This window comes from Anoplopoma fimbria, chromosome 19 (genome assembly GCF_027596085.1).
Source record: "Anoplopoma fimbria isolate UVic2021 breed Golden Eagle Sablefish chromosome 19, Afim_UVic_2022, whole genome shotgun sequence".
NCBI lineage: Eukaryota > Metazoa > Chordata > Actinopteri > Perciformes > Anoplopomatidae > Anoplopoma > Anoplopoma fimbria.
Window position 1 is genome coordinate 18,114,394 of NC_072467.1, and position 17,396 is coordinate 18,131,789.

The 17,396-nt window shown below is 39.4% G+C and overlaps 2 protein-coding genes across 2 annotated transcripts; both read right to left on the reverse strand.

The window, feature by feature from the left end:
• Window positions 1–315: 315 nt before the first annotated feature.
• ap4e1 (adaptor related protein complex 4 subunit epsilon 1) lies at window positions 316–11,786 on the reverse strand. Its single transcript, XM_054619626.1, has 21 exons — window positions 11,477–11,786; window positions 9,915–9,986; window positions 9,672–9,795; window positions 9,398–9,471; window positions 9,177–9,298; window positions 8,878–9,037; window positions 8,618–8,784; window positions 8,434–8,507; window positions 8,229–8,351; window positions 8,031–8,140; window positions 7,801–7,940; window positions 7,143–7,255; window positions 6,892–7,010; window positions 6,039–6,341; window positions 5,304–5,415; window positions 5,073–5,211; window positions 4,726–4,981; window positions 3,046–3,597; window positions 2,769–2,959; window positions 2,526–2,686; window positions 316–1,903 (listed from the first exon to the last, which is right to left on the reverse strand). The coding sequence occupies exons 1-21, from the start codon at window positions 11,615–11,617 to the stop codon at window positions 1,743–1,745; spliced, it is 3,414 nt and encodes a 1,137-aa protein (XP_054475601.1). The 5' UTR covers window positions 11,618–11,786; the 3' UTR covers window positions 316–1,742.
• A 950-nt stretch (window positions 11,787–12,736) lies between these two features.
• gnb5a (guanine nucleotide binding protein (G protein), beta 5a) lies at window positions 12,737–17,132 on the reverse strand. Its single transcript, XM_054619949.1, has 11 exons — window positions 16,997–17,132; window positions 16,134–16,270; window positions 15,979–16,020; window positions 14,774–14,850; window positions 14,544–14,676; window positions 14,095–14,238; window positions 13,910–14,001; window positions 13,649–13,697; window positions 13,464–13,560; window positions 13,196–13,362; window positions 12,737–13,093 (listed from the first exon to the last, which is right to left on the reverse strand). Exons 1-11 carry the CDS (start codon window positions 17,130–17,132, stop codon window positions 13,082–13,084), a joined length of 1,086 nt encoding a protein of 361 aa, XP_054475924.1. The 3' UTR covers window positions 12,737–13,081.
• Window positions 17,133–17,396: the final 264 nt, after the last annotated feature.

A 17,396-nucleotide genomic window follows, 5' to 3' on the forward strand; every position in this document is an offset into this window, starting at 1 on the left:
TTACATCTCTATAAAAAGTGTTGATAATATACAGAGATCATTTCTTTTTAGGGTCTCAGTGAATGGAAATGTAGACTGTATGACAAAAGCTGCAAATCAAATCATACTAGTATTTTTAGTTTTTTGTGTTTGTAGTAAGTTAACAATACTTATTCAATAAATATTTGAAACAGTATTCATTCCATGAAGCAAACATCACGAGAGGAAATATCATCAGAATTTTTTTTCTTTACTGTAATATTGTCCCTCTTTGCTTCAACTCCAGCACATGTGTTTATTTAATGAATAATTGTTGAGTCAAAGTCAAGTTCGTTTACATGTGTTGGATTTATTCATAAGTTAAGAGAACGTAGTGACAGTAACTGTAAGAAACAAGGATTTTCTCTGTACCACAGGCACAAATCAAACACACCACCTTGGCATTAGAACATAAGGTGTTGGTTTAAAGTTGAGTTTCAGACACATTTCTAGCTTCACGCTCTGCTTTAAACAAAGACAACGGCAACGAAGACCAAACTTTCCCTTCAGGTTGTATTAAATAATACAGGAAGTCAAATCTGACACAGCACATGGAGCACGATGATTTTCTTTCTTTCAGAAAAAATAATGTAAAACATTTTCTGTAAGAATATAAATCCAATAAATATGTTTTTTTAATACTGCATTGATACAAAAATATAATAATCAAAGATCACTAAAATGCACCTTTCACCGAAACTGACAGAAGCATGAGTGCATAGATAATCATATCACACAGCAGGCAGCGTCTGCAAAACAGGAAGAAAACCTGAAATGCTACTCATCACAATGACAAATGGACAAAATGGACATTGCAGAGTGACATTGTTGCTTATTTAAGACAAAATGCTTTCATCATAGATGACAGAAATACGTGTAACTGCTGCAGTCAGAGGTGAGTAAGACAAATATGGATGTATGACGAGCAGATTCTCCTTGAAAAGCAACGGTTTGTTTCATCACCAGAAACAATTAATTACGTACTCTTAAAACACATTTTTCCTGTGCTTCTCCAAAAACACCTAATAACTTACATCAAACAGTCCAATTCCAAAAATAGTGTCATTCTTCCCGTTGCAGTCAGTATTTATGAACTTGGTAAAATAACCCAAGTTACCATTTTGTCTTTGTCTGATTAAAACACATTTGGGCTTCACTGTTGTGATCGTTCTAGCCCAGAAAATTAAGCTAATTTAAAAAAACAATCATGTTACAAATTAAAAGCAGGACATGATATATATCTCTCTCTCTCTCTCTCTCTTCAGCATGTAGACCAGGGGCGCAAAAAATAACTGCAGAAATTCATGATTTTCAACTCATTCCAAGAATATCATACTCAGTACTCATTTCACTCACTGACAATGTTTGAACCAATTTTAAAGTGCAGCCCTGTTTTATCATTTTAAGACATTATTGTTATTCTGAAAGGTCAAACACCCACAGAAGGTCAAAAACACAATCGTTTGGCCCTGAGGTTATTCCAGCCTTGACATTTAAACACTTGTGATCCTGTGAATTATTCCAACAGTTTTACTGCTAAAAAGAAATTATTCGAGGACAAAATTCAAATTGTTGTAACTTATAGTGGGAGAGATAGACAAATATTCAACACTGTAGTATAAAAATGTTCCGCGCTACAGCTCTGTGAACCTTCTTCTTCAGTGGATGAGGGTCAGGAGGTCACTTTGCTCAGTAGGGTCAGTGAAGGAGTCGCAGTCGGAGGCTCAGTGCTCCTGTAAAGCTCTTTGACAGTGATACATCAGGCAGTCGGGCAGGTCGGGGACCGGAGAGCGCAGCCACACGGACAGCGTTCCCGCATGCAGACGACAGTGCATCAGACACGGCTGATCTTTGAGGAGCCGGCAAGCTACAATACCTTCCATACCTGTGGGGAAGAATAATAAAGGTTAATCACATATACAATACAAAATAGATGGTAAAGTAGGCTCAGATACTGTGAGGGTATTTGTAACAGTCAAATACTGTGCCACTGCACCTTCCACATATGTATGTATTTCATTTTGAGATGCCCCGAAGTAAAAGTAGCAAAACTAACGATTTGATCTGGACGGTTCGTTTCGTATCTTTAACAGTAGTTGACAAAATAAATAAGCTCTAAAGCTCTGGAACAAGTGAGTATGACAACCTTGAGTTGAGACTGATTGTTAAAAATAGCTCTGGAAAAAGCTAGTAAGTGGACTTTATGTTTGGATTATTTTGTGAAACCACAAATTTCAAGGTTAAGAATGCACTTTCATACTTTATTTATATCTGTATGACTATAAACTCATGTGGGGGGGAAACATGTAAAGGCATGAATATATATGTGTATACACGGCCAAACGTCCATCGTGTTTTTTGTGTATCTGTATGTTTTACTTGTGAGATGGGAACTTGTTCAAACAAACCTTCTGGGACATTAAAGACTATCTAACTTGTTACAACAATAAATAAATGTCTCAAAGCTCAGCTTCTACATTTCAATGTAGAACTCAATGTCTGTTCACCAATGATTTCGACGACATGGAGCTTAAGTTTCTTCTTCAGCACATTCAGAGTGTCCGCGAGAGGTTCTTGGCCGTCACTTATCAGTGTCAGCTTCTGCTTTGTATCATGAGAGAAGTCCAGCCACATCGTCCCGTACTCCTCTGTGGACACGGTCAAAGGTCTGAAGGAAACATATGAAATTCCAGTAAGCAACTCATCTTCTCTGCATGATCACACTTGTGAAACAGAGGGAAATGTTTTACCTGATGAAGCTGGTTAGAGGCAGTTTGTATGAGAACTGTACCGACTGAGGCGTCCCGACAGGAAACTGGTAAGTTACCGTCCCAACCACTTCAACGTGGACTGAAGGCCTCTTCACAGTCAGGGAATACTGACACACTGCTACGCTGTGGCTTCTCGCCTCCTGCACTGGACTGTCACACACACAGGATACCTGAAACAAGCATAACAACAAAACACCATTTAATATGGAGAGTATAAGAGTTACACTGATAATTCTCTGCTCAATAGTTACTGTACCTCAAGTTCATCTGAGTCAAGCTCTAGTAGTATCTGTTGAATGTCAGAGTCAGAGGAGTTGTAAATGAAAATAACCAGCGCTAAAGACTCCTCTTCCTGCACATGACAGGCCGACAGATCCAGGCTTTGGTTGGAGCACAGAGGAGTGATTTCTGAGTGACAGAGTCCAGATAATTCAGCAGGAAGATAAGTACTGAGACACAAGTCTTTAGGTCCGTCTGGGTCTTCATGTGGACCCTGATCAGCACCTGCCACACCGTTATCCCTAATGAGAGAGGGGCTACTTTCCCTCATGTCACTGTCCGTTAACTCTACATCACAGGCGCCGTTTGCAACAGTGGGGCCCTGAGAGAGTTGGGATGTCTGTTCGAGTGGAGAAACAGCCAGTTCTGAGGTGATGTTGGAGTCCAGGAGGTTGTCACACAGCAAGTTATTCACTGTGCTCGGAGTAGAGACGAGGGAGTTAGTTATTTGTTCGCTGGAACCCGAGGACAAGACCGGACCTTTTGCTTTTCTTCTGAATCTCTGGGGGGTCGGCTCAGATTTTCCCATCTGTTAAAAGGAAAAGTTTAAGTTGTAAAATATGCATGCACAGTGTATCTTATTTGTTTTATCATTATTATAAAGTTCACTATGAAGATTTCTAAGTGGCTTCAATAAGACGTCAGAATGGAACAGATGCACAGAGCCAGCAGAGCCGAAACAATTCAACAGATCAACAGAATAATAATGATGCCAACTTTTTCGTGAGATGATTAATAACTTCAATTTCAAAACAAAATGTCAAACATTTGGATTTTTGCAACCAGAAGTAACAAGAGGGTGGAGCTAAGTACATAAACTCTGAACAACACATTGTAGGCAACCAAAATGGTTACAATTAACTTTAAAAAAAAAAAAAACAATGTGAAAGGATAAAAGTTGTAAGACAAAAATGCAAAAACTCCTAGATCAGACAAAGCTGCCACCTCTCAATCAGAAGGTCACACAGCCTAAAACATATCCTGCTCTATCGTCTATTTAACTGTGATTGGGACCATCATTTACTGAATGGACATCATGCTTTATTGAAGAAGACTTGAAACTAGCTTTTGAAACCATACATTCATGTTTACAATGTTAAGTCAGGTAATACATCAAGTGAGAGGTCATTTTCTTACAATCGGACTTCTTTATGCAACTGGAGGAGTCGCCCCCTGATGACCATAAGAAAAATTGCAAATTTAAGTAATTTCTGCAGTGGTTTCACTTTTCAGAATTGGGAAGTTGTCGCCTGGTCTTATGTGATAATAACTTTTTCATCTTTGGATTTTGGATTGCTGACTGGGCAAAACACCTCAGCCTCTGTCTGAGAAGATTTTTCACTATTTACTGACAAAACTATTCATCAATTATTTGAGAAAAGTATTCCCAGATTAATCAATAATGTAATTAATAGTTAGTTGCAGCCTTAATCCTGCACCTCCGGTCATATACATTTTTTAATCTGTGAAGTGAGCATGAAGTTCACGAGATTCATATCAAATGTGAGTAGATGACTTCCAGCTCCAGGAGGCGTTTAAGTCTTCATTGAATTTCATCTTTGAATTTTAACATCAAACACATTCATCACACTTAGCTTCTTTAACTCAGACTGGGCATCCCCACCTCAAACTAAAAAAGAAGAGTTAAACTGCTCACCAGACACACAGAGCTTTGGGAGCCCAGGCCGACAAACAGCGAAGAGGCCAGCTGCTGTTTCTCTTGCTCGGGCTGAGGGGTCGGTATCGGGGTGGGTGTCTGGCTGTGTGAACTGTCAGCTTCTCCCTGCTGACTGGGTGACTGGAGGGGACTGGGAACCTCAACATGGGCGGACTCCTCCAGGGGTTCCCTCTGCGCCAGGTAGCCCTCCCTCCCCCACACCCTCTTCACACCGTCCAGCTTCAGAGTTTTAGAGCTGAAACAAAAAACAAAATATCTAAGCCAGCCGTGCTTTTGTGTGTAACCTAAATCAGACATCATAAGTGCGTGTGTGTGTGTCCACGTACCCTCCTTTGTGAGAGAGGTCGGTGCTGTCGCCTGACAAACCGGAGCTTACAGACAACAGTGTAGGAGACTGTCTGTCTGCGATGCTGCAGGACGACATGCTGATGGGCAGCGACAGGCCGTATGGCTCCAGGCTCAACGCTGAGGCAAAAAAAAAACACAGTCAGAACAGATCAAAACAAGGCAGTGCATGTTCGGCCAATTCTGCCAAAATCTAATCCGCAATCTTTTACCTTTTGCCTGAGCTAGTTCCTCCTGCCGTTGATGGGGAGGCTTGTATGGAGCAGCGCCAGCAGCCAACGCCTCCGACACAAATCCATCCAGAAACGACAGAGAGGAATCCACCTGGAAACCAACATCAATATCAACAAAGTTTAAAATTCTCTATTAGTGGAAATGGGAAGATCACTTGAAAAAAGTTCTGCAGGACTAAACATGTTATATGTGTGTGGTTTCAAATATAGCACGAAAATTACATGAAATGTTAAACAACCAGAGGAAGCATTTGTGTATTCAGAATATAATTATTGTTTTAAGCTTCCAGCCGATACTGAATGGAGTTCTGTGGTAAACCAAACCCACCAGACAACTCTAGACAGGCTTTAACAGCTTTGATTAGAGCCGACAGGATGATCCCCATTATTTCGATAAATACAGTGATTAATATAATATACTGTGTGTCATGGAGGGCAAGTGTCGTCAAGTTTTATTTTCCCACCATCAGATAATAAGCACTTGCTCTGCCAGAGAGGAGGAACAACAAAGTCACATCTGCCGAGGTTCACAGAGCTAAATCATTTTACGGCGCCTTTGTTACACAAGTTTCAACAACAGCAAACTTTTAAGGTCAAATTAAATGTCTCTATTATGTCGGGTTTTCTTGAGTACTGATTGAAAACAACATTACATTGACAAAAAACCGCACACTAAAACACAATTATTGTAATTCTGCAGTGTACGTATGTTACCTCCAGGGGTTCCAGGCCGGCGTCTCGAGGTAGCACCCTGGCTCGTAGTTCACAGTCTTGGCTGAGGTGCTGCAGCTCCTGAGCCCTCTGTCTCAGTACTGTGTCCAGGGAGCTGCTGTATGTTTCAGAAACCTCCTTGGCCACAGAAACACCTGCCCCGCCCTCACTGAGCTTGGTCATTGCCATGAGGATCCAGCTCTTGGTTTCACTGCTGGTGCTCTTCATGTCCAACAGTTTGTCGAGCAGCCTCAGGACTGTAGCCGCTTCAAGTTCCTCCCTCAGATAGGAGTATTCACCCAGGACCTGTGTATGGCAGAGATGGGGCAAAAATGTAGTGTGTTATTTTGTGAATGGCCTGCATAGTATCCATATTTAGTGTGTTGCGAGTTACATTTTGAAGCACAAGTAAAGAAGAGACACAAATTGACATTAGGATCTTACTGGCCATGTTTAAAACTCTTGATCCTGCTGTAGGTGGCACTGCAGACCTCTTAAATCTGTCAATCATGACTGGACTTTCATCGTCTGGATTTCAAACTATGATTTAAATGACCCAACTGAGGAACTCGGGCCGACTAATTCTTTATGACACCTCCCCTTTTAAACAGGTATTATTTCTTTATGTGGTTTGCTCTATTTCCTGTAGTTATTCCTACCAGTTTTCACATAAATTCATTCTGTTTTTCATCTCTTCTAAAATGTTACTGTTCTTTTGTATGCCTGCAAATTGAAAGGTTATTGGTAGAGTATGCTTTAAACCAAACCTTGTTTTCATTTCCCCTCTTGTGCTCCTGGTTCTTATTAGTATTACATAAGAATTATACAAACTGCTTACTGTGCATACAGCACTCACCCAGCTGATGACTTGGAGGAAGCGCTGTGGCAGTTTGCCAGGCTGTCCTTGCAGCAGAGAAACATATGAATCCACAGCAAACAGCCTCAACTTCCTGTCTTCCTCCACACTGTCAAACCCTACGTCATTAAAGAGACATTAGAATTACAAAAATAGGGATCAACATCAGTATCAAATAACTGAACTGAAATATTACAACACAGCAGAACAACAACAACAGTATAAGTTGAATGATTGTGTGTGTATCTCACCCTCAGAGAGCAGTTTAAGGAAACTGTTTGGGATGTCAGGCTGCATCATGTCTCCACCCACTGAAAACACTGTGCTCATGGTTTCAATGAACCATTCATTGTCTGGTGCATATGTATAATAGTTCATAGGAAACACAATAAATAGAAACAAACAAGGTATAAATAATACAACAGCATGGTTTTAAAGGACTGGATTTCTGTTTTTTCAACTCATAACTAGTTTAAATCAAATGTAAACATACCAGGATTACTAACTTTGGCTTAACTACATCTCTTAAGGAGTCTCTGTGGCCCTTTAAATGTCAGAACCATTAGGCTTGCGTTTCAAGATTGTTAGCTTCCAGTTTTATAAAACAAACAACATCTTGGTTATTGAAGGCCTGAACAATTGCATCTTTCATCTGTGTTTAAGTTCAGTGAAAAGTTGTCCTAAAGAGGTACCATATGTTTCAAGAAAGGTACTGCTTCACCACAATAATAAACTTATTCTACCATATGCACAATTTTCTTTTTTGGATCAAACACCCAACTCCAGTAAGCATTGTAGGCAATATTAATAGCAGCTTAATTATATGACACTGGCTAATTTTTGTATGTGTTTTCTAATTTCCAGTTGCAGTGGGCCACCAGAGGTAAATTAATGTATATTTAAGGATATTTTTCTGCCAGCTCTGCCACCTTCCCCACCAGGTCAATAGTAGTGTAGTCATCTTTATTGACGCGCAGAAACTCCAGCATCTTCTCCACGATGACTGTGACATTCTGGGCGTTAGTGATCCGAAAGAGCAACTCCAGTGTCTACGAGAAAACAGAAAAAAGTCCCATAATGCTACAAACCTACAATTCTATGACACCCAAAAATCCAGAGTGCATCAGTATCTGCATCACCTCACGCTTGATGATGAGGTCAGGGTGATCGAGACACTCTATGATGGTCATCTGATGCTGCAGGGCCAGTTTAGGATCCTGCTGGACCACATAGGTGAGGGCCTTCAAGCCTACAGTAACACAAAAGAATATATATCTGAAGTCTTTATTGTCAATGTAAAGAAATTACTTATATCAAATGTTTTATCTGAATCTTACCGAGATATTTGAGATTAATCTTCGGTGACAGAACAAAGTTGCCAATGCACTTTGCAGCTTTTTCCAAAAGTTCAGATTTGGGATGAATTGTGTAAATGCACTTTACACACTCGTATAATATTGCTGCAAATAAAGACAGTGATTGAATTACATACTTAAATGATACTTCAATGATTTAAGACAAACCCAAAAAAAATGGACATACCATATGTGATGTTATGATTCATCTCTGCTCTTCGTAAAGACTCATCGAGGACTTCATACATGATCTCACTTGTGCTGTTCAACAAAGAACAGAGTCACAAAATGTCCTCACAAGGATGTTGAGTACAAAGCACAGCTACATCACGGCATAAACAACCAGATTCATTGTTGAACAAAATAATAACCTCTGATCATTTTTCCCAAGAAAAGCCAGTATTCTGAGAAGCTGAATTTGCAGCCATGGAGCAGGAACACTATGATAGTTAAAATCCATGGGCAGTTTTCCTCCCACCACTTGCTTCAGTATGGTGACAAAACTTCCTGTCAAGTCTTTATAACCTTCTGGATTCTCCTGTAAAAAAAGAAAAAGAAAAATATGTGATAAGACTGGATTCATCACAGTAGATCAAACCATAAAATCCAGAGTCCAGAAAAAACAAATTACCTGGATCATCTGTAAGTAGATGTGCAGTGATGCTGTCATGACGCCAGGGTCCTTGTCACACAGAGCTTTACGAAACTTGTTGTGGATGTGTTGAACTTGATTGGGTGCTATTAGGTAGAACTTATACAGTGCCAGGACTGCTTTTCTTCGAATGATTTCTCTGCAAATATGTTTGGAGAAACGCATATAAATCCTAATATTCAAGCAGATTTTTTATGCTCAAGTTTACCACATGAATAAATTCACCTAAATGCATATTGGTAATTATTTAGACTTGAAATTCAAAGAGCGTTTCTCACTTTGGGTGGTTAAGTTTCTCCTCAACAAGAGGAAGAATTGCAGGAATCATATCTTTGGGGAACATCTGGCTGACAACAGTTAGAGCCATGCACACTTCAATAAGGTTTGTGCTCTGAAGATCCTGGAAAAAACAAAAATACATCAACATCCCTTCTGCCAATAGAAGAAGAAGAATCTCCCAACAGCCAGATGATAAATGTTGTAAAACCAAAGCACCCACCTTTAATACAGTGTTCACAAGGAGAAGAAGCAGCTCGTGACTTTCGTTCAGAAACAAAGACACGGCGAGATAACCTACAATTCAGAAACACAAAATGATCTTTTGCTCAAAGAAGTTCAGAAAGATGCAGTGAGTTAAAGGTGTTTTAAAGCTTTAAAAGCTCGAATCTACTAATCATGTTATTGTGTCATTAGACAAAGTGTGTATTGAAGAGTCATTGAGTTAGGACTCTGAAGAACGAGTAAGCTTCCCAGCTCATCACAAACAAACATACCGACTCTTTTCTCCAGAGCAGTGCCTTGTTGAGCCAGTTTGATGGCATGAATATAGCTGAACGAAGCCTCGTAACCGAGCATTTCACAGTAGATCGCTCTCACCATGAGCTCCTTCATCTGCCTCTGAATGAGATCATGACACAAGGAAGAAGTAAACACATCAATAACAATTTTAGGCAACACTGGACCTATTTGACTCATCTGCTTTCTTGAACCAAATTGGAAAATCAGGAGGTTCATACCATGGAGGTGTTTGGGGAGGACACCTGCTCTTTGATAGACGCCAGTTCACGATGAATAAGTTTTTCCTCATCCTGAAAAAGGGAAAAGTACATATAAGGATATTAAGTTGAAATACTGACAAAATGCCAGCCAACATTAGACACTACCATGCTCTGTTTGCTGTCAATGGTTTAGGTTAAACAAATATATTTCAGCCGATCAACTACATAACTGAATCTTACAGAATAAATGTGTCCAGGTAGTTATTTCAAGAAGGTGTGAGATGTTTATATTCATAATACCAGAGCCTGTGAAGAATATTTAAAACCTTTATAGATTTAAGACTATAATGAGTATTCCTCTCTTGGAATAAGCTGCCTCCTTAAATTAAAAGGTGTCAAACCCTCCTTACTTTAATGCAAATATTTAACAGTGGCTGATACACAGCAATCCTCATAAGAGTGTTGATATTTTAATGTATTGCTTTATGATTAACAAACCATTCATATTTATGCCTTTAAATAATGTCTAATAATGCTTTTTGGATAACTTGGTCTGCTTTCTTGAAAATAAATTATAAAATTGTTGATATTATTTAATGTTCTAGTTTTCAGTTCCGTTTTTTTCATATTTTATTGGGAAGACTTTTGTTAACAAAAAATTGTGGACTGAAAACACGAGATATTACAGTGGAAAAAGGATAATGCTTATTTTATCGATCCTTGTCAAGGTCTTATACATTGTGTTTCTAAACATATATAAATGTTGTCAATAAACAAACAAAAAAACAATGAGATAAATGTTACATTACTCTTGGCCATTGCCTACAGTATACCATGCAAGTATACACTGAAAACAAAGTTATTGAAAGGCAATACATCACAGTGAATGCCAGTTATATCCAGCTGATACCATTTAACCATTTCTGATTGGTGCATTAACGTGTTTATGGGATATTACAACACTAAGGTATTGTGTGGTAATATTGTGTTGTAATATGCATTCTGCTCCCAGTAGACCACATGACACTAAAAACCTCTGCAATACAAATACACTGTGCAATACAATAGTTATAATAGTTTATGTCTGTATATATAATATTTCAGTTACTGTGATTCTTTACTGTTTTTTTATTGCTCATTTGCTTATTTATAATACTTATTTTTGATCTTGTTTTTTTACTGTCTCTTGTTTGCACTATCCTCTCTGCTGCTGTAATCCTGTACATTTCCCCGCTGTGTGACTAATAAAGGATTCTCTTATCTTATCTTATCGAGAATTGGCTGAAGGACAGCAGCAGCATTTGTCACAATGTCCCTACTTGTCTCTTAAGTTTGACTTCTCATCAACACAGTGTGTGAATTCAAAGCACATTGACAGCTGACTCTTCGACACTTTGAATAACTGAGTTTGTCACAAGCACATGAACGCACCAACACCAGGACAAGTTGTTAAAAATAGTCCCAGCTCTGTTTACTTCTATATCATCACGTGATAATAACATATCAGGAACGTCATAGCACTTCATGCAAAGATAACTCGTCTGGTTTCACCTAAGCTCCATTTTAAAGGACAGACTCACGTGTTTGGATGTCAGCTCAGTGATCCCTCTGATGAGGCTTCCTAGTTTTGATGTTGAGGACAGTCTAGTAGATCCAGACTGGGAGTCTAGAGACAGCAGGCTGGGCAGGGCTGTCAGGGTCCTTTCCACCACATCGCTCATTTTGGAAACGAAAAGATGAGCTCAGCAGCTGTTTTCTTTTCTTTAAAATGACACCGATTAAATCATCTATCCATCCCAATAACAGCTTCTTAGACGGAGTAAAGGAAACTTAACTGTTAAACCTTTAAAAAGATCACAAGAGGTAACATGCTAGTTTGCCAGTCGGCCATTGTTTTGTTTCGGCAGACAGACCAGTGATGTCACTTCCGCTTTTGTTTGGATAACTTTATTAGCAACCTTAAACGTTAACAGTGGCTGTTATTGTAGTATAAATAGCTCAGTACAACAACATAGAATAAACGATCAGGTAAAGAACAACAAGGAGAGTGCAATGATATTCAAAACTCAGTTTATTAAGTTTGTTATACTTTGATAAACAGTCCCTTTAATAACTGTACACTAAACTACAATAAAATAATTACAGTAAATATTAAATTACAGCCATTGGACAACTGCATGAGAAGGAGTACATTCTAAGAATTGAAACATGTTTTTTTATTCATATATATATTAGTATTTATTTATCTAGTAAGGGACCACATATTCAGACGCAGTGTGCACATAGAGCAGTATGTAGCTTTCACAGCTGTAAACAGACCGATGAGAGGTAAAACATCTTTTCAAATCATTAGGAGGGAAAATCAACATCATATATTTTAGATTTGCCTTTAAGTATGTGCTTCTTTTTACATTAGAATAATATTGGCAGGTGAGTTGCTGTCAAGGCTTGTTGGGTGCAAAGGGAATATGAACTTAAATCCATTTCCGTCTTATCTCCTTCTATCCTCATAAACTACAAAGTTGTACTTTTGTTCATTCATATTTTATGCCAATGCTCCATCATTGGGCTTCAAATTATCTATTATTGATGAATTTCTACAAGACAATCAAATCCTCCTCACTGTCCCTCATATTCCAACATTTTCAGATTTTCTGTGGCATTAGAAACTCAAGCCAAGTGAAGCTGAGGCCTTCATTAAAACCTTACTGCTTCTTCTGCAGAAGTATTTTACTTCCTAGTATCCTATTTTCACCTTCAGTCTGCATTCCTCCATTATTTTTTGTGCAAAATAAACAACAACAAATAAATAAACAAGTAACATCCTTTATGTGGGCTCATTCAACACATCACTTTATTGTGTCACTTCTATCCTAGACTGATGCTAGTCACTACCAATGTTATTTTCTGCAATATACATTTTACATATTAAGTTGTGACCATAAATACCTCTGTGCAAATTTCTTTCAACCAAACTGTAATACAAGCGTGCCATTTGGTTTAATTACTCTCTGAAATATGTAAATCTACCGTGGCCATGAGACTGGAGTATATACATCGCTATTGATATGCCCTATGTACAACCAAAACTGAGTCTCTATCTCTGTGATTGTACTATAGCAAACAGAAACGTTGGTGTGTCTTCAGCAGGTCTGTCTACCATTTTATCCTCTGTGTCTTCATTCTTAGGCCCAGACCTGGAAAAAAATCAAACAGCAGACATAACAAGATATCACCAGAAAGTTCACTGCACATTTGCAAAGTTGAAAGATCAGACAATATTAGCAAACAACTCATACCCGCAGAGTGTGGTCCCAGGAACCCGTGCAGAAGGCCGTCCCGTCTGGAGAAACACGCAGCGTACTGACACGGTTCTCATGTCCAAACAGAATAGAGACCCGTGTTCCTTTGAGAACATCCCAAACATTTATGGTGTAGTCGTTGTAGCCACCAAACAGTAACCGTCCTGAAAGATGGAGAAAAAACCCCATAAATGCTTTAAACTCTGACAGACAAAAATAATACATTTCAAGCTCTGCTGTTCGGTCAGATAAGCATATTTCTTACCACTGAGAGAGAAATCAACACTGGAGACCCCAAATATGATGCTCTCCTTGGAATAAATAGCCACTTCTCTGTCTGCCCTTAAGTCATACAGCCGGCACTGAAACAAAGGTCAGTGTTTGAATGTTAAAGATTGTTTTCCACATGTTTCCATGTGCACTTCATGTGGTAAATGTCTGATTACTTACTGTAGCATCATCTGAGCCAGATGCAAATGCATCTCCACTGGGATAGTATCTATTAAAAGAAAGAAACAGAGAGCCACAGTTAGGAATAGCTCTCTTTTGTAGGATTTTAATATATGTATGACTTTGAGCAACTCCTAGTGGTGGTTTGAAAAAAGACACTGTGCAGTAGCTGAGACACAAGAAAACATTGACTAAAACATAGACTACATTTTGTCCCGAATTAATTAATTAATAATATTCTGACAATTGACAGTAACTTACCGCACACTATTTATGTCTGATTCATGAGTTTCAAAGGACTGAATACACTGTCCTGAACGCATGTCCCACACATTGGCCTTCTTATCACAGCCCTGCAAAAGAATAATGCAGAATATGACCAAATGTGTGAGGTAATTATCTGGGAAATTTGAATAGCAATAAGCTGTAGTGAAAGGTGTCCTCACCCCGGAAACAAACGTGTTTCCAGTCTCGGAGGGGGCCAGGTCCAGACAGAGCACGTCTGCTGCGTGTCCATGGAAACTCTGCAACAGCTGCCCGCTCTCAACGTCCCACAATGCACATGTTCCATCCCCACTGGAGGTCAGGATCTTTAACACAAGCAGACGATGAGGAGGGGAAATTGTGGCTGTTCTGAGGATCAGTGAAAGTCTATGTGTGCTAACACAAGGCTATAAATGGATTGTCTTTGCTGTGACAAACATCATGTGACCAGGACTTCAAACCAGGAGCAACTGGCTAGTGTGAATTATTAACAAGGTGGGGGAGCTCCTTACATGGGAATATTGAACACAGTGATTTTTGAGCATTAGTGAGAGGGAACCTAAAGTGTCTGTAAAATTTGAGTAAAATAGCTTTTGGTGGATGTGTTTTTGTGTACGGTTGTTGATCTCACCTGCATATCTGAGTTGGTGAAGCTGCAGGCTGACAGGTAGTTTGTGTGCATGGCCACCGACTTCTTCTTGGCAGCCAAGTTCTCATTCTTGTCCAGAGAGAGAGGATACACTGAGCATTTATTATCCAGGCCCCTGTGACAAGAAAATGACCAAGTTTACAAAAAAGAGAACAGAGACCCAAACAGATGAGACGCCACATTTGGATCAACACGAACAGAGAGACACTCACCCACAAGCTACAGCACAGCCGGAGGGGGCGTAGGCGCAGGCCATCACCCAGGTGCAAGGCATTGTCACAGCGTGCTCCTAATAAATATCAAAACACAAAAGCTGCATGAGCCGCATCGGGACAGCAAGATGAATCAAATTCATTAGAATGAATTAGTTGGAGCAGAACAGGAAGCTTTAGGCTGTTAGACATCAGTGGTGTCACCATTTGGCCAAAGCAGAGGTTTTAAAAAGCCATTATTGTAGCAATCTATGATGTTACTTCCCCTTCGTCCTCATTCAATACAATGAGACTTGGCATCTTCTGCAAAATAGCACACTGTAGATATCCTGTTTGATGTGGACATTTTCAACGTCCCCTCCTGTCTATTATGCCTCTTAGATTTGATTTTCTCCATGATATTGGACATAGTGAAATTTTCAATTTGTGGCTCAATAGATGATGTTTCTGTACAAAGGCTCCCTCTGCAACATTCACAATAATTGACAAACACTACATTCCAGTTTTATGGTTTTAAATTACTTCAATAGATTTTACTTTTTGTTGTTATTTGCACATTTGTTTAAATAAGGAGAATAAAATCAATCTGACAGGTCAAACATTTTTAAATCTTTTCAACAAAATGTTTGTTGTATTTCCCAGTTCTTTTTTTATGCTTTTGTCTTTAGAAATACCAAATACTGAATATGAAATATACATTATTATTTCATTATTATTATTTATATTTCAGACTTAATAAAATACTTCCAATAAAATAAAATGATCTCTTTGGTCGAAATCCTCTAAAGTTATGTCTTTAATCTCTGATAAGGGGTCAGAGTGAGGACACACCTAACCCAAGTTGCTCCCGGGGCGCTTCTTAACGGCCCACTGCTTCTCAGGGATGGGTTAAATGCAGAAGGGAAATTTCATGTATGTATCTATGTATGTACATGACCAATAAAGCTGATATTTATTATTATTTATTTAAAAGTATCTAATTATAGTCACTCGCTTCGTTTTAAAGGGCTACGAGCCAAAAAGGTACGGAACCACTGGTTTAAACAAAAGATGTTAAAGATGTCGAGAAGGTTGAATTGGTTTTAGGGAGCATAACTGAAGCACTGGTTTATAATAAGCTTGAAGGAGGATGCAGTAGGAACGGGTAAACTGTAAAAAAGGTTGTGTTATAAAGATACAAGTATGTGATAAAAGGAGAAGTTTACCTTGTTGGTGGTGAAAGCATCCCATACAATCACCTTTCCATCCTGCAAAGAGATTAGAACAAGTACAGTATAAAACACGTGTTATACTGTAAATTATGCAATCATACTCTGGGCTAAAAGCATATATAAGTCAGCAGCAGCGTAGAGTGTGAGACCTGTGAGGAGCTGACGATCCTCCTCTTGTCCTTACACCAGTCCATACACAGAACTTTGTTGCCATGTCCCTTCAGAGTTCTTCGGGTCTTCATGACAAACTGACCCAGCCCATCCACCTTCTCTGCCACTTGATGTACTGTACACACACACACACACACACACACACACACACACACACACACACACACACACACACACACACACACACACACACACACACACACACACACACACACAATTCACACACACACACACAATTCAATTCAGTTTATTTGTATAGCCCAGAATCACAAATCACAAATTTGCCAATCTGTACACATGCGACATCCTCTGTCCCGGAACACACACACATAAACACACACACAATGTCCATTAAACCCTCTACTGGATACACACTGGATTAATATTCCCAGGAGCAATAAGGATTAAAGTGGGCATACAATATATACAGGAATATTTTAAAATTCATCTTTTTTATTTTTTTTATTTGTCTTGTCTCCTCATAAACAAACTACAAAGGCTGTTTCTATGTTTCTTTCCAACATCTTTTTTTTTTTGTAACATCTGCCATATAGGTGAGATGTTATTGGACCAAACAACTACATAGAACACATTCAGATGGAGGCACAGTGGGCTGTAAAATGGTGAAGCAAACACACAGCCTGCTTCAGTCGCCTGTCAAATATCTGAGGAAACGTCGAGACAATCGGGTCAACAATCAGCTCGGACACATTCCGCTGTAAAAAACAAATGGCAACATTTGTCATCATGTGTATCTAAAGAGACATCTGCTGTTATTTGTCCCGTCACAGTGCACAACGCACTGGTGGACCGAGGCCTCTCCATTTTCAGCAGCACTCACGCTCGACGTCGTGCAGCTTGGCTCTCTCCTCCTCCAGCTTCGTCTTCAGAGTATCCGACTCCGTTTTGAGGTGCGCCAGAGTCTCGTTCAGCTGTACCTCCTGTGTCGCCATTTCAGGGATTAGAGGGGATCTCATATATTTCCTTTGTGCAGGCAGCGGTCGGCAGCGAAAAGGCTTAAAGCAGAGCTAACAGCTGATGCTGCTGTCATGACGTCACAGGGAGAAGATGCTCCTCTGGTTTCCAGATGGAGGAGGAGAGGAGGAGAGGAGGAGGAGGATCCTGCATCCTGGTGATGCTGCTGGTCGCACGGGTGCTGAATGATGCATCTAAATACCGCCGACATGGATAACTCAATACTGTTATGCAAAGTACCGTGATGCAAAAAACACAGCAGATCC

Excerpts from the sequence above, each read along its gene's own strand:
- ap4e1 (XM_054619626.1), bottom strand. The coding sequence starts at position 11,617 with ATGAGCGATGTGGTGGAAAGGACCCTGACAGCCCTGCCCAGCCTGCTG. Across the intron at positions 7,941-8,030 it reads ACCTCATCATCAAGCGTGAG|ACACTGGAGTTGCTCTTTCG; the intron begins GTGATGCAGATA and ends GTTTTCTCGTAG. Across the intron at positions 5,212-5,303 it reads GGAACTAGCTCAGGCAAAAG|CGTTGAGCCTGGAGCCATAC; the intron begins GTAAAAGATTGC and ends TTTTTGCCTCAG.
- gnb5a (XM_054619949.1), bottom strand. The coding sequence starts at position 17,132 with ATGAGATCCCCTCTAATCCCTGAAATGGCGACACAGGAGGTACAGCTG. Across the intron at positions 16,271-16,996 it reads CAAGCTGCACGACGTCGAGC|TACATCAAGTGGCAGAGAAG; the intron begins GTGAGTGCTGCT and ends GTGTGTGTACAG. Across the intron at positions 13,698-13,909 it reads TCAGACATAAATAGTGTGCG|ATACTATCCCAGTGGAGATG; the intron begins GTAAGTTACTGT and ends TTCTTTTAATAG.